Genomic DNA, 14,461 nt, shown 5'->3' on the forward strand with positions numbered 1-14,461 from the left:
AGCAATAGGATTATATCTGGTTGTTTACATAGTTTTTACAGTTAGGCACCTTTCACATGGGCATTGCCACCGACTCGCGATCCTTGTTGGATCACTATGTCAGCAGCAGCCAGTCCTCAGAACAAAATTAGTAAGTGATATGGCAGCATGCTTGTTTGAAAAGGGATTTTACCCTGCAATCCCTCCTCACAGCAATGAGATGTGGTTACAGCACGGTTTTGGTGTGGCCCCAGTCACTTCTATGGGGCGCGTTGACCGGCAGTATCACCTGCCAAAGCCTTTTGGCTGCCATGATGTGTATGGGGCCATCCATTGCTTGGATTTGGCAAGAGGCTGGGGCCCAATAAAAAATGACTAAACCGCCCATGTAAATGGAGCCTTAGTTCTACACACATGACAAAAGTTCAGAAAACACTGCAGTGTCATACATGCACAACACAGGAATTACATATACAAATAAAAGTTACTGTAGCTGGTTGAATCTCCTCTGTTGCTGTCTTTATAAGTCCAAATATAAAAAAAATAGTTGGATGTCAGGTACAGCACAACAGCCATAAAAATAAGAATAACAACATAAGGCCAAACTGCATGTACATCAAGAAAGACAAGCAAATGTAATATCTACTATTTTACTTCTTTAGCGCCCAAAATTTTATGTATTAGATTTTGTCCAGCTTTTATAAATCAACCCCAGTTTCTCAAAAGCCTGTGGCCAAATGAATGATTTACTAAAACAAGTGAAAAATAAATGTATATTATAAAATGCATAACAATAAACAGCATAAAAGTACCTTTGGATTATCTATGATAGGTGACACAGTGAGATCAGAATCTGTGAAAATCAGGCTCTTTATCTTCTTATGAAGGTCCTGCTGACTGGAACATAATTTGTCCACCTGCAATAACAGAAAGGAATATATACTTCTAGGAAGAAACAAGAGGATTATATTGAAACAAAATGCTTTTTTCAGTTATTGCTGAGAGTGGAAGTAATAGGATTGGCACAGTACAGAAAACAAATGTTATGTAAAAACCATTATATATAGTAAGACTTCATTCACACAGCAGTAAAAAAAACACATATAAAAGTGTTTTATAATTATAGATCTGAACACAGCTGCATTATTTTCAATGGCGTTATTAATAAAGGTAGTGGGTAAACATGCATTGCATTCAGATCCATAACAATGAATCCAAAAAATCTGCATGTATATGAGTTTGTAAGTGCATAAATTAAGCTTAAACAAAGGGGAAAAATAAATAATCATTATGTACACATATGCATATTTAGGAATCTTTACACATTTAAACAACATCTATATGTAAGTATTTTACTGATCATTACGCAGGAACTTTTTTCCTAGAAGTCAGATATGTCATAATAGAAGTAAAATTTTTACAGTCATGTGAATAAAGCCTAAAAGATACCATTACTCATGAGACCAGCATTATCAAAAGTTTTAACTGGTTGTAAAATGATATAATAAAGTAGATCAGAAGTTACTATCTCCAAGGAGCACATGGAACAATGGATGCTCACATGGCTAGCCTTCCCTATGGGCAATCAGCACTGATGTGCTATTTAGTGAGGTGGGACACTTAGAGCCAAATTTTCAATTAGGGCACCTGGTCCTAAATGCCCTCTTTTGCTTTTTTTTTATTATTACACAGCAGATTGTGCTGTGAAAGTCACCATCCAACACTGAAAGATTGTTACGCTCTAGAAATCTCATTTAGAAATTTCTCTGCTCCTGGTTTGAGAAGCAGTACTAGCAAAAACAAATTTGATCTGCACTCTGCCAATTTCCTATTGCCAGATTACTCTACACCATCCCTTCCTGCAGGAAAATATCTTTTTTCATGCAGCTAAGGTCCCATTTTAAAAAAATGGTTTCATAGTCAAGAGGTTGAGAGGTCCCAATGTCATCTTTGCAAGCATTAACATGCGTGTTAATACATGTTTTGGTGGGCTATGTTAAAGTATCAGTAAACCCAAATCAAAATGATCAATTTGTTGTTTTCACATAGCCATCCTTAGACTGAACTCTGGGAATTAGACGTCTACCCTTGCAGTGGGACCCCCAACAAGGGTTAGTCTAGGGGTGCAGAGATAAGGTGCAACATTTACTTTATCCCTGGCTCTGGAGGGATCCGTGCATCCATGCAACCGGTCTGGCACTGCCATCTCTCTAAGGCATTCTGCCACAGTCACATGGTCACCTCCTTCATGTACAATGCAGGCTAATTAGTCCTACACTGTATGTGATGACTCCATGGGACTGTCCACAGTCCACCCACAGCCTGGAGCTTTGGGCAGAAGAAAGCATCACTGGAACCTGTCGGACCAAATGAATGGGTTAGTAATACACTGTATCACTCTACAAAAGAGTAGATTTTTTTCTAATTCCAGGAGTTCAGCATTAAACCTTTCATAGGTTTGCTATAAGTAATTTGTCTCATTATGTCTATATTACTTGGTGACCCTGCTGACAGTCACTTTTTCATAGATCACTGAGACAATAAAAAGCCCAGGTTACCTCCTGGTGGTTTATCTGTGTCAACGCACCTTCATATATCATCCTGTACCACTCTATAGTAGACCTGTGATTATACAGGAAGCCTTGTCTACCAGCCTACCCCTTGCTCTAGACCAATGGTCTGCAAACTGCAGCCCATGGGCTGAATGCGGCCCTCTGCTTGCCTCTACCCGACCCTCGGAGTACTATTCCTCCCACTGATACCAACAAGGAGGCACCATTTCTTCCACTGGCACCAACTATGGGGCATTTTTCCTTCCACTAACACCAATGATGGGACACAATTCCTCCCATTGATATAAACAATTAGGTCCTATTCCTCCATCTAATACCAAGGATGGGGCACTACAGTGAAGGAAATAAGTAGTTGGTCCCCTGCTGATTTTGAATGTTTGCCCACTCACAAATAAATGATCAGTCTAAAAGTTGAATGGCAGGTATATTGTAACAATGAGACAGAATAGCAACAAAAAATTCAAAAGAAATGCATGTCTAACAAATTATGCACGGATTTGCATGTTCATGAGGGAAATAAGTATTTGATCCCCTATCATTCAGCAGAATGTCTGGCTACCAGGTGTCTTTCATACAGGTAACAACCTGAGATTAGAAGCAGTCTCTTAAAAGGTGTGCTGCTAATCTCATTTTGTTACCTGCATAAAAGACAACTGTCCACAGGAGCAATCAAACAATCAGATTCCAAACTCTCCACCATGGCAAAGACCAAAGGATGTCAGGGACATGATTGTAGACGTACACAAGGCTGAACTGGGCTACCAAACTATCGCCAAGCAGCTTGGTGGGAAGGTGACAACAGTTGGTGCAATCATTCCCAAATGGAAGAAACACAAAACAACTGTCAGTCTCCCTAGGTCTGGTGCACCATGCAAGATCTCACCTCGTGGAGTGTCAATGATCATGAGAACAGTGAGGAATCATCCCAGAACTACACATGAGGATCTTGTCAATGATCTCCAGGCAGCTGGGACCACAGTCACCAAGAAACAATTGGTAACACACTACGCCGACAAGGATTGTGCAGTGCCCTAAAGGTCCCTCTGCTCAAGAAAGCACATGTCCAGGCCTGTCTAAAGTTTGCCACTGAATATCTGAATGATGCAGAGGAGGACTGGTTGAAAGTGTGGTCAGATGAGACCCAAATCGAGCTCTTTGGCATCAACTCAACTCGCCGTGTATGGAGGAGGAGGAATGCTGCCTATGACTCCAAGAACACCATCCCAACTATCAAACATGGTGGTGGAAGCATTCTGCTTTGGAGGTGTTTTTCTGCTAAAAGGACAGGACAATTGCACCGCATCAAAGGGACGATGGGCGGGGCAACGTACCGTCAAATCTTAGGTGAGAACCTTCTTCCCTCAGCCAGGGAATTGAAAATGGGTCGTGGATGGGTCTTCCGGCATGACAATGACCCAAAACACACAGCCAAGGCAACAAAGGAGTGGCTCAAGAAGAAGCACATTAAGGTCCTCGAGTGGCCTAGCCAGTCTCCAGACCTTAATCTGATTGAAAATCTGTGGAGGGAGCTGAACGTTTGAGTTGCCAAACATTCAGCCACCAAATCTTAATGACTTGGAGAGGATCTGCCAAGAGGAGTGGGCCAAAATCCCTCCTGAGATGTGTGCAAACCTGGTGGCCAACTACAGGAAATGTCTGACCTCTGTGATTGCCAATAAGGGATTTGCCACCAAGTACTAAATCATGTTTTGTGAAGGGGATAAAATACTTATTTCCCTCATGAACATGCAAATCAGTGCATAATTTGTTAGACATGCATTTCTTTAGAATTTTTTGTTGCTATTCTGTCTCTCAGTGTTACAATACACCTACCATTCAATTTTTAGACTGATCATTTCTTTGTGAGTGGGCAAACATTCAAAATCAGCAGGGGACCAAATATTTATTTCCTTCACTGTATTCCTCCAACTAATACCATGGATGGGGTACTTTTCCTTCCTCTAAAACCAATGATAGGGCACTATTACTTCCTCTGATACCAATGATGGGGCACTATTCCTCCCACTGTCACCAATGATGGAGCGCTATTCTTCCCACTGATACCAATAATGGAGCACTATTTCTCCCCGACACCAATGATGGGGCACTGTTCCTCCCACTGTCAACAATGATGAATCAATATTCCTTCTACTAATACGAATGATGGGGCACTGTTCCCCCCACTGTCACCAATGATGGAGCAATATTCCTTCTACTAATACCAATGATGGGCAATATTCCTCCAACTAATATCAATGACTGGACACTATTCCTCCTTCAACTGGCTACAAGCATGTCATTTGTTTTTACTCCCGCTGACGCTAGGACATTTTCTACTCCCACTGGCCACTCCGGCCCTCCTAAAGTCTGAAGGACAGTAAATTGGCCCGTTGTTTAGAAAGTTTGGAGACCCCTGCTCTAGACTGACATTGCTGTCAATACAGCTGAAGCAAAGTACCAATCATCATTTTCAGACTCCGTCCCCAGCCCTGGGAATTGGGACAAAAAGAGACAGAGTGCTCATATGATAAAATTAAAAAAAAGTGACTGGAACAATTCTTTTCATTTTTCACCTAAAGGACATGCTTACCCCAGGGGGTTTTGTATATGTTTATTATGGTTTTACAGATACTTTAAGACCTAATTTACACTGACGGTGGAGGGACTGCTATAACAGGCAATGATTTGTATTTTTACTACCCACCTCCAAATTTACATGCTGACCAAAGGAGTGGATTAACATTGCTGCAGCCACATTGCTTTGCAATTCTAACTTAGCATATAAAATTTGACAGGTCAATGGGACTGTGCAGCAAGTGCCACATTTGGCCAGTAGTTCAATGTAAAATCCCTATTAGGATAGAAAAAAAATCCCCCTGGGGATCAAAAAACAGGTATGCAGGAGGCGATAGTATCACCTCCTGAATGCCTGTAAACTGGCTGCAAACCATGGTCTAAAAAGTGATTCCTCTCAAATTGCCTTTCAGAGGCTGGTAAGGTATACCGCCAATGTGAAAGAGGCCTAAGGCAGCTGGTTCCATTTAAGTGGGCTATTGGCATATCTGAAACACAGTACACAACAATGCAAACAGCATTTGTACATTGTGGTAAACTGTAGTGTAGATGCATTTAGTTTAACTGTGTATGTGCACTGGGGTGCCATTCAAAATGAATGGCAAGGCACCACAACACACATAAAAAAAACAAATAAAACATGGGTTTTAACATGCCTTATATCGCAAGTACAAGGTTTTGTAGGCAGCCTTACTTTTAATGCAGAGGATAGGAAGAGCAAGGGGTGAACCAAAAATATTGCACCCATAACATACTGCTCTAAATAATATTATAATGCTGGTAGGAATATGAGTGGTTTAGAAAAATAAATATCCCCCAAAATTGCATTAATTTGTTGTTGTACCTAACCCAGAAACATCATTGTTTTATTGCATTATAATGACAGATTTTAAAAATGTAACTCAATGTAAAGCATTTTGCACAATTCTGTAAACAGGCAAACAGTATTTAACCAGATACCAGAAATAAGCTTCATCTAAAAAGCAGAATGAAAAAAAGTAAGCTAATAGGCTGTTTAAATTAAACAAAACATAAATTAAGTCAATGTAAACTGTTTTGTAATATAAAAATTAAACATTAATGGGAAGATGTACAATTAAACCAGCTTCCAGATCAACAGCTAATTGCTAAAAGCATTTGTAGAGGTTCAGGCACATGGACACCTCTAGTGGGCCTCTTAAACAGAATTTACTTTCCTGTAATTAATGCACTTCTGTTGAATTTCAAATAGTGGGTGCGTACTGTAATCTAATAAACAAATTAAATATAAAACTAACAGAGTGTATGTCATGGTCACTCTTTTCTTTCTTCACTTGTTTACTCCATTTAACAGAGCAACATGAACAGCAAGAGCAACAGTGACATCTTCTGGATTAAATAATGTATTGCTAGCACATTTAAAGTGACACTGGTTTAAAAAAATATATTCTATTTAATATGTATTCTTAATTCCGAAAAGTACTTTCTATTCCACCGTATCCAAATTCCTTTTTCCTACTGTGATCCCACTTCCTGTTAGAGCAGTGGTTCTCAACCTTTCTAATGCCGCGACCCCTTAATACAGTTCCTCATGTTGTGGTGACCCCCAACCATAAAATTATTTTCGTTGCTACTTCATAACTGTAATTTTGCAGTGGGATGAATAGCGTCCCATCGTTGGTATCAGTGGGAGGAATAGCGCCCCATCGTTGGCGTCAGTGGGAGGAATAGTGCCCCATCATTGGCGTCAGTGGGAGGAATAGTGCCCCATCATTGGCGTCAGTGGGGGGGAATAGTGCCCCATCATTGGTATCAGTGGGGGGAATAGTGCCCCATCATTGGTATCAGTGGGAGGAATAGTGCCCCATCATTGGTATGAGTGGGAGGAATAGTGCCCCATCATTGGTGTCAGTGGGAGGAATAGTGCCCCATCGTTAGTATCAGTGGGAGGAATAGTGCCCCATCGTTGGTGTCAGTGGAAGGAATAGTGCCCCATCGTTGGTATCAGTGGGAGGAATAGTGCCCCATCGTTGGTATCAGTGGGAGGAATAGTGCCCCATCGTTGGTGTCAGTGGGAGGAATAGTGCCCCATCGTTGGTGTCAGTGGAAGGAATAGTGCCCCATCGTTGGTGTCAGTGGAAGGAATAGTGCCCCATCGTTGGTGTCAGTGGGAGGAATAGTGCCCCATCGTTGGTATGAGTGGGAGGAATAGTGCCCCATCGTTGGTATGAGTGGGAGGAATAGTGCCCCATCGTTGGTATGAGTGGGAGGAATAGTGCCCCATCGTTGGTATGAGTGGGAGGAATAGTGCCCCATCGTTGGTGTCAGTGGGGGGAGGAATAGTGCCCCATCGTTGGTGTCAGTGGGGGGAGGAATAGTGCCCCATCGTTGGTGTCAGTGGGGGGAGGAATAGTGCCCCATCGTTGGTGTCAGTGGGGGGAGGAATAGTGCCCCATCGTTGGTGTCAGTGGGGGGAGGAATAGTGCCCCATCGTTGGTGTCAGTGGGGGGAGGAATAGTGCCCCATCGTTGGTGTCAGTGGGGGGAGGAATAGTGCCCCATCGTTGGTGTCAGTGGGGGGAGGAATAGTGCCCCATCGTTGGTGTCAGTGGGGGGAGGAATAGTGCCCCATCGTTGGTGTCAGTGGGGGGAGGAATAGTGCCCCATCGTTGGTGTCAGTGGGGGGAGGAATAGTGCCCCATCGTTGGTGTCAGTGGGGGGAGGAATAGTGCCCCATCGTTGGTGTCAGTGGGGGGAGGAATAGTGCCCCATCGTTGGTGTCAGTGGGGGGAGGAATAGTGCCCCATCGTTGGTGTCAGTGGGGGGAGGAATAGTGCCCCATCGTTGGTGTCAGTGGGGGGAGGAATAGTGCCCCATCGTTGGTGTCAGTGGGGGGAGGAATAGTGCCCCATCGTTGGTGTCAGTGGGGGGAGGAATAGTGCCCCATCGTTGGTGTCAGTGGGGGGAGGAATAGTGCCCCATCCTTGGTGTCAGTGGGGGGAGGAATAGTGCCCCATCCTTGGTGTCAGTGGGGGGAGGAATAGTGCCCCATCGTTGGTGTCAGTGGGGGGAGGAATAGTGCCCCATCCTTGGTGTCAGTGGGGGGAGGAATAGTGCCCCATCCTTGGTGTCAGTGGGGGGAGGAATAGTGCCCCATCGTTGGTGTCAGTGGGGGGAGGAATAGTGCCCCATCGTTGGTGTCAGTGGGGGGAGGAATAGTGCCCCATCGTTGGTGTCAGTGGGGGGAGGAATAGTGCCCCATCGTTGGTGTCAGTGGGGGGAGGAATAGTGCCCCATCGTTGGTGTCAGTGGGGGGAGGAATAGTGCCCCATCGTTGGTGTCAGTGGGGGGAGGAATAGTGCCCCATCGTTGGTGTCAGTGGGGGGAGGAATAGTGCCCCATCGTTGGTGTCAGTGGGGGGAGGAATAGTGCCCCATCGTTGGTGTCAGTGGGGGGAGGAATAGTGCCCCATCGTTGGTGTCAGTGGGGGGAGGAATAGTGCCCCATCGTTGGTGTCAGTGGGGGGAGGAATAGTGCCCCATCGTTGGTGTCAGTGGGGGGAGGAATAGTGCCCCATCGTTGGTGTCAGTGGGGGGAGGAATAGTGCCCCATCGTTGGTGTCAGTGGGGGGAGGAATAGTGCCCCATCGTTGGTGTCAGTGGGGGGAGGAATAGTGCCCCATCGTTGGTGTCAGTGGGGGGAGGAATAGTGCCCCATCGTTGGTGTCAGTGGGGGGAGGAATAGTGCCCCATCGTTGGTGTCAGTGGGGGGAGGAATAGTGCCCCATCGTTGGTGTCAGTGGGGGGAGGAATAGTGCCCCATCGTTGGTGTCAGTGGGGGGAGGAATAGTGCCCCATCGTTGGTGTCAGTGGGGGGAGGAATAGTGCCCCATCGTTGGTGTCAGTGAGGGGAGGAATAGTGCCCCATCGTTGGTGTCAGTGGGGGGAGGAATAGTGCCCCATCGTTGGTGTCAGTGGGGGGAGGAATAGTGCCCCATCGTTGGTATTAGTGACACAAATGATGGGGCACTATTCCTCCCACTGACACCAATGATACTTACCTTCCTGACTCCTGCTCCAGCCTGGGCTCGCTCTCTCCCTCTCCCATCTACAGCCTGCATACCTGGCTGCAGCAGCAAAATTTACACTTACCTGTCAGCTGTCTTCCTTCTCTGGCCTCTCTCTTCACTCGTTCCTGCAGCTCCCTCGATCTTCTTCGATCTCCGCGCGCTGCCGCTCGGCTCCTCCTCTCCAAGCTCCACCTTCTCGCCGGTGATTGGCCGCCTGTGTGCCTCTCCTGAGCTACAGTTCCGGTGGCCAATCAGCGGCGAGGAGGCGGTGACAGGGGCAGCATATCATCCCGCCCACACATCGCCGGAGACAGCAGCGGTGTCTCGGTTCCTAAGACCATCGGAAATATGTGTTTTCCGATGGTCTTAGGCGACCCCTGGGAAATGGTCGTTCGACCCCCAAAGGGGTCGCGACCCCCAGGTTGAGAACCGCTGTGTTAGAGGGTACCTATTTTCATTCTCAATGCTCCCACTGTATGTTGGATATTGGCCTTGTATGGCATTTGTAATGTGCATAGAGCAGTGCACATTACCACAACTAGCGTGTACTGCTAATTACTAACAAATAGAAAAGAGGGGGAAAAATGGTTCAGGAGCACAGAGGATGCTACAAGGAGGCAGAAAAACACAGTAAGAAATGATTTCATGAAAAATAGATTACAGTTTCATTAGGTAGTGAAAGCATATGGATGATTTTTTGGACAATTTTTTGTTTATTGTCACTTTAAAGTGGTACTAAACCCAAAACTGTAATATACTGCAGCTTTCCAATCCCTAGATGTGGTGGCTGCATTCGTTTTCTTTATTTAGATATTTTCCCCCTCTATTTTCACCTGGTGATCTGGCCAGTAACACACCTCCTGTTTTAGTGCAGTGAGCACTATGATATTTTTTTTCTCGCCAAGTCACATTGTACAAAATGATGAGGCGGCATTTTTAACCCTTCCATGTCTGTGAGCTGTGCATGAGGAGTGGTGAAGTGTAACCCTTTTGTATCAACAAGAATGTAGAGACCTCCTGCAACCTAAGCGGTCTGTCTTAAAAGGTGAACAGATTTGGAGGAAAGGGGGTACCGTGAGCATGGTGAGGACCAGCTGGAAGCACGTGTATGGAGATTGCACTTTCACCATTTCAAGGAGTTTTGGATCACATTTTGAACTTTTTGGGAATTTGAAGGCCATTGAATGACTTATGTTTTGTCGGTATTGAACGTTTGAGTTTTTCTGAGATGTACGACGGAGGATTGAACTCCTTTTATGTTTAAGTTATTTTTATTTGCATTGCACTATATTCTGGCTTTATTTATTTTAGGTGTGAACGACTTTTTGGTGCTGGCTGGTGTCTTGGAAATTTGCTTTTAACGAATTTTGCCTTACCGTGAGTACTCACAGTTGGATGCGCAGCAATCCCCCATAAAGCTGTGCGAATCTCGCTTACCACGACTGCAGCTAAACTCCACGATTCATGCGCCTCCAACTGGTTTAGCTGGGGGGGGGGGGTCAGGTCAATCCCCTCCCACAGAACAATGCAATGGGGAGTGTCTATACACAGAATGTACATCCTGATTGGAGCATAGCCTTTCCTTTTATCTGTACTGGAAAGCAGTTCTCCCCTCCCCCTTTCCCATGGTGAGCTCTCTGAGGAGAGTAAACTTCCCCCTAGCCTATCAGCTCCTACTAGTATGTCCATTCTCTGTACAAGTATCCCCTAGATTAAACAGTGTCAGTCTGTATCTGAATGGGCCTGATACGATCTTTATTAAAACACATCCATCCAGATACAGTTCAGGTCGGTAATGGCTTGTAAGATATACATGAGCCTACACGCGGAGTTCGCACTGCTTGGCGCCTAGCGGTACGAAGTCCATGTGGTACTATGCTGCTGATATGTGGATACAGGCCCGCGGCCTACCGCTGGCGGCATTTGCATTGAATGCCGTGGTGGTATACACGCCGGTCTATAAGCGCAGATCTGCCATCTCATCCATTACCGAGCCGAGTACTGTAATACATACATCGTAAATGCGCATGGCCCAATTGCACCCTTCAGAGCTTTAATTAAGCCACACGAGAGACATATGAATAACACTAATATATGACACATTTAAAGTTCAACCTGTAAATACAAAATTTCCATGACACTGGCTAAGTTTTTTGTTGTTAGGTGTGTAGGAATAACTGCGCACACAGTATCCTTTGTATTTATAAGTGCACTTATCTTTTACTGTACAATGAGGTATAAAACGTAAGGCACACTAGGCTAGAAGAAGTTAAGTAAGCTTGAAGCCTAGCCATGTCATGCAAAGCATCAAAATAAGTACTGCAATTTGCATTCGATCGCTTTCACTTTAATGAACTAAGAATTGACCATTGACATTTTTATAGAGTTACACAAATACCATTTGAAATATTAAAGCAATAAGGTAAGAACATAATAATTGTCAAGGCTTAAAGTTACACTATAGTGTGTTATGGCTACCTTTAAAAAGAAAGTTGCTTTTTTTTAATTATTTACAAGTATAATAATAATTACCTTTGAACTTTCAACAGCCTCCTTCACAGAAGCAAGCAAAGGATCTGGTACTTTCTTGCCTTTACCTGTAGCAGTACTTGGTCTTGGGGTGGTGTAAGAGCTGCAATAATTCCAACATTTATTACTAAACCAAAGTAGAACTGTTATTTCACAAACATATGATGCACTAATGACGTATGAATCTGGGAACAAGAGGTGCTCCTAATTTTCATCAGGCCGTTTTCGACCTTCCATGGCACATAAATGAGATCCTTTGGCAGTTGAAGGAACTGGTTATTGTACAGAAATATTTACTTGTTGAAAAATCTCAGCTTAAGTGGGGATAATTTCTTATTTGTCTATGTGAAAGCATGAAAGAGGAAGTACTGCTCCACTGTCAATTGTGGTAGAGATTCACAGCAGCTCCGGGTGGTCTGATTTGCTTGCAGTCAATGCCCATCTATTTATACTGAAGGTCTATTAATATCTGCCTATTTTTCTGCAGTAAAGTGCATTTAAAAATTCCCTTTATTATTATGTGGCTAGTACACATTTATGCTCTGCAGTTTAGCATGTTTTAAACAATACTAATAATAGTGTGCCTTTTCCAGGAAGAACATGATTATGGATAATTCAGTGTTGAAGGCCTGTTTTAGTGGTTTAGGAGTGCAGAGGATATGACAGCATGCACAGATGACAAATGCACAACAATGGGCAGTATGAACAGAGGAGAACTTTAGACGTTATAATGGCCAGCAGTATGCACAGGAGAGAAGTATAGATGGTATGATGGCAGACAGGGGCGGACTGACAACTCATGGGGCCCCCGGGCAATAGGGGATCATGGGGCCCCTGTGCCCTCGCCCACACTCAAACCACACCCAAAAAAGCCTATGAAAGGTACCAATGCCATCTCATGGGGCCCCCTACTGACCCCGTACCCTCGGGCAGTGCCCGAGTTCCCAAATGGTCAGTCTGCCCCTGATGGCAGATCCTATGAGCAGGAGAACAGTGTGCAGGATTTGTCAGCACACAGTATAAGCAGTACAGCAGTACAGAGGTGATCGTGGCTGGCAACACAGACTTATGGCAGGCAGCAGTATGTGCAAAAGAAGAGTACAAGGAGTACAGACATTATGTGCAGGAGTAAAGTACAGACTTATGACAGGCCTGCAGTATGTGCAGGAGTGGAATACCGAGTTATGACAGCCGACAGTATGTGCAGGAGAGGAGAATAGAGGTTATGACAGACGGCAGGGAGTGTGGAGGGTATGGCTGTGGGCAGTATAAGCAGGAGAGGAGTGCAGAGGTTATGACAACTGGCAGTTGTGCAGTGTAAAGTTGTTTGATAAATACTATTAGTGTGCTGGCTCATTAAAAATGAACACCACAACACACTGCAATGCTGACTGTGTTACTGTGTACTGTATGTACATGAGGTAACCACATGTTTTACCATGTATTAACGCAACACATACATGTGAAACCAGCATAATGGTTTTGAATGTATCTGCATTACGTAAATTCTAAATCCATCAATGCTCCCCCAGTTAATGCATGCATGGAGACCTCCTGTATGTGCAAATAATCAAAATACTTATGCACATTGGCATTTTTTGGCTGCAAATTTTTATTTATATCAAACTTGACAGTTTTGCATTTAGAATTTTGATTTGACGTGCATTTTTTCTGAAATCTGCATTCCTCAAAAGGCAAAATATTGTGGATAATAGTGTATTTTCTAATGAGTACATACTGTATCAGAGTTATTATTGTAGTGTTTATCCACCATATATTTATGTGAGTTTCACATGTTTATATGCTTGCTATCCCTTAGCGTTGTATTAAATGTAGAGAATGGTAGACTAGCCACTACAGGCAGAGAAGATTAATACTACAATGAGTCTGTCTTGTGGCAATGATTCATAGACTTGCACTGTGAGAAGGGATAATAAAGTGCAACCTTTGTGTGGTAATACAAAGCAGGAAGCAGAGCCTGTGAATATAATACGCAAATGCATAGATGCCCAAACATACATATAAATTTGCAAACCATATACTGAACCAAGGCTTTAAAAACATTAGCCACAGTGTTGCATGTAATATTCTAACCCAAACATTTCAAGATTTTTGTGAAACTGCATTTCCAGTTAAAAGTATAAAAATAATAAATCTACCTTATGTTTGCATAGCTTTCTGAAAAACAACATAAGTGCATGTGCCTACGAACCCACAGAGCCTCATAGGTTTATATCTACAGTGTGAGATCTAAGGTACTGCTGCCTCTGATTGCTAGTATCAGGTAATTTGGGGTGAGATGTAGCCATGTCACTATTTTGCTGTTCACTGTTCTCGTTTCCCGAGGCTCTGGAATTAAGAAGCAAATCTATACCTCTACCAAGAATGATGCCTCCACATAGTAATACAGTACAGAACAAGGAATGGTAATTTAGTAACAAAGAAAGATCAGCTGCAAAGAAAACACCAGCAATCAGGTCACTAATCCTTGTCCTCTGGCTGCCTTTTTTGGGGGAACAGCTTTCTGAGTTCAGTTCCACTTTAAGTTCAGTGCAAAGATAACCCAAAACCCACAAGGTAATTCTTGGGCACTAATCTGACTCATAGTGATGAAGAAGATTACATGAAAGTAGTGGAACACAAACATAAGTGTACTTTTTTGCTTATTGCGGAGCACAGAGACACTTTAAGGAAGAATGGGACCCTAAAGAGGTAGCAGCTTTCATTCTCATCCCTTTGAAATACATTGAAAAGAACTG

General features: G+C 43.8%; 1 protein-coding gene across 2 annotated transcripts in view; it reads right to left on the reverse strand.

Annotated features, from left to right (window-relative positions):
- The window catches only part of ULK4 (unc-51 like kinase 4), an 898,798-nt gene that overhangs the window by 816,239 nt on the left and 68,098 nt on the right, over positions 1-14,461 (reverse strand). For both annotated transcript variants that reach the window (XM_089672503.1, XM_089672504.1), the window contains exons 12-13: positions 11,706-11,805; positions 792-896 (exon numbers count right to left, since the gene is read on the reverse strand). In XM_089672503.1, the coding sequence (XP_089528629.1) occupies positions 792-896; positions 11,706-11,805 (205 nt within the window). The remainder of the gene's footprint in view (positions 1-791; positions 897-11,705; positions 11,806-14,461) is intronic.

The sequence above is a fragment of the Staurois parvus genome, unplaced genomic scaffold, assembly GCF_062004578.1.
Source record: "Staurois parvus isolate SC_StPar_1 unplaced genomic scaffold, SC_StPar_1.0 ptg000130l, whole genome shotgun sequence".
NCBI lineage: Eukaryota > Metazoa > Chordata > Amphibia > Anura > Ranidae > Staurois > Staurois parvus.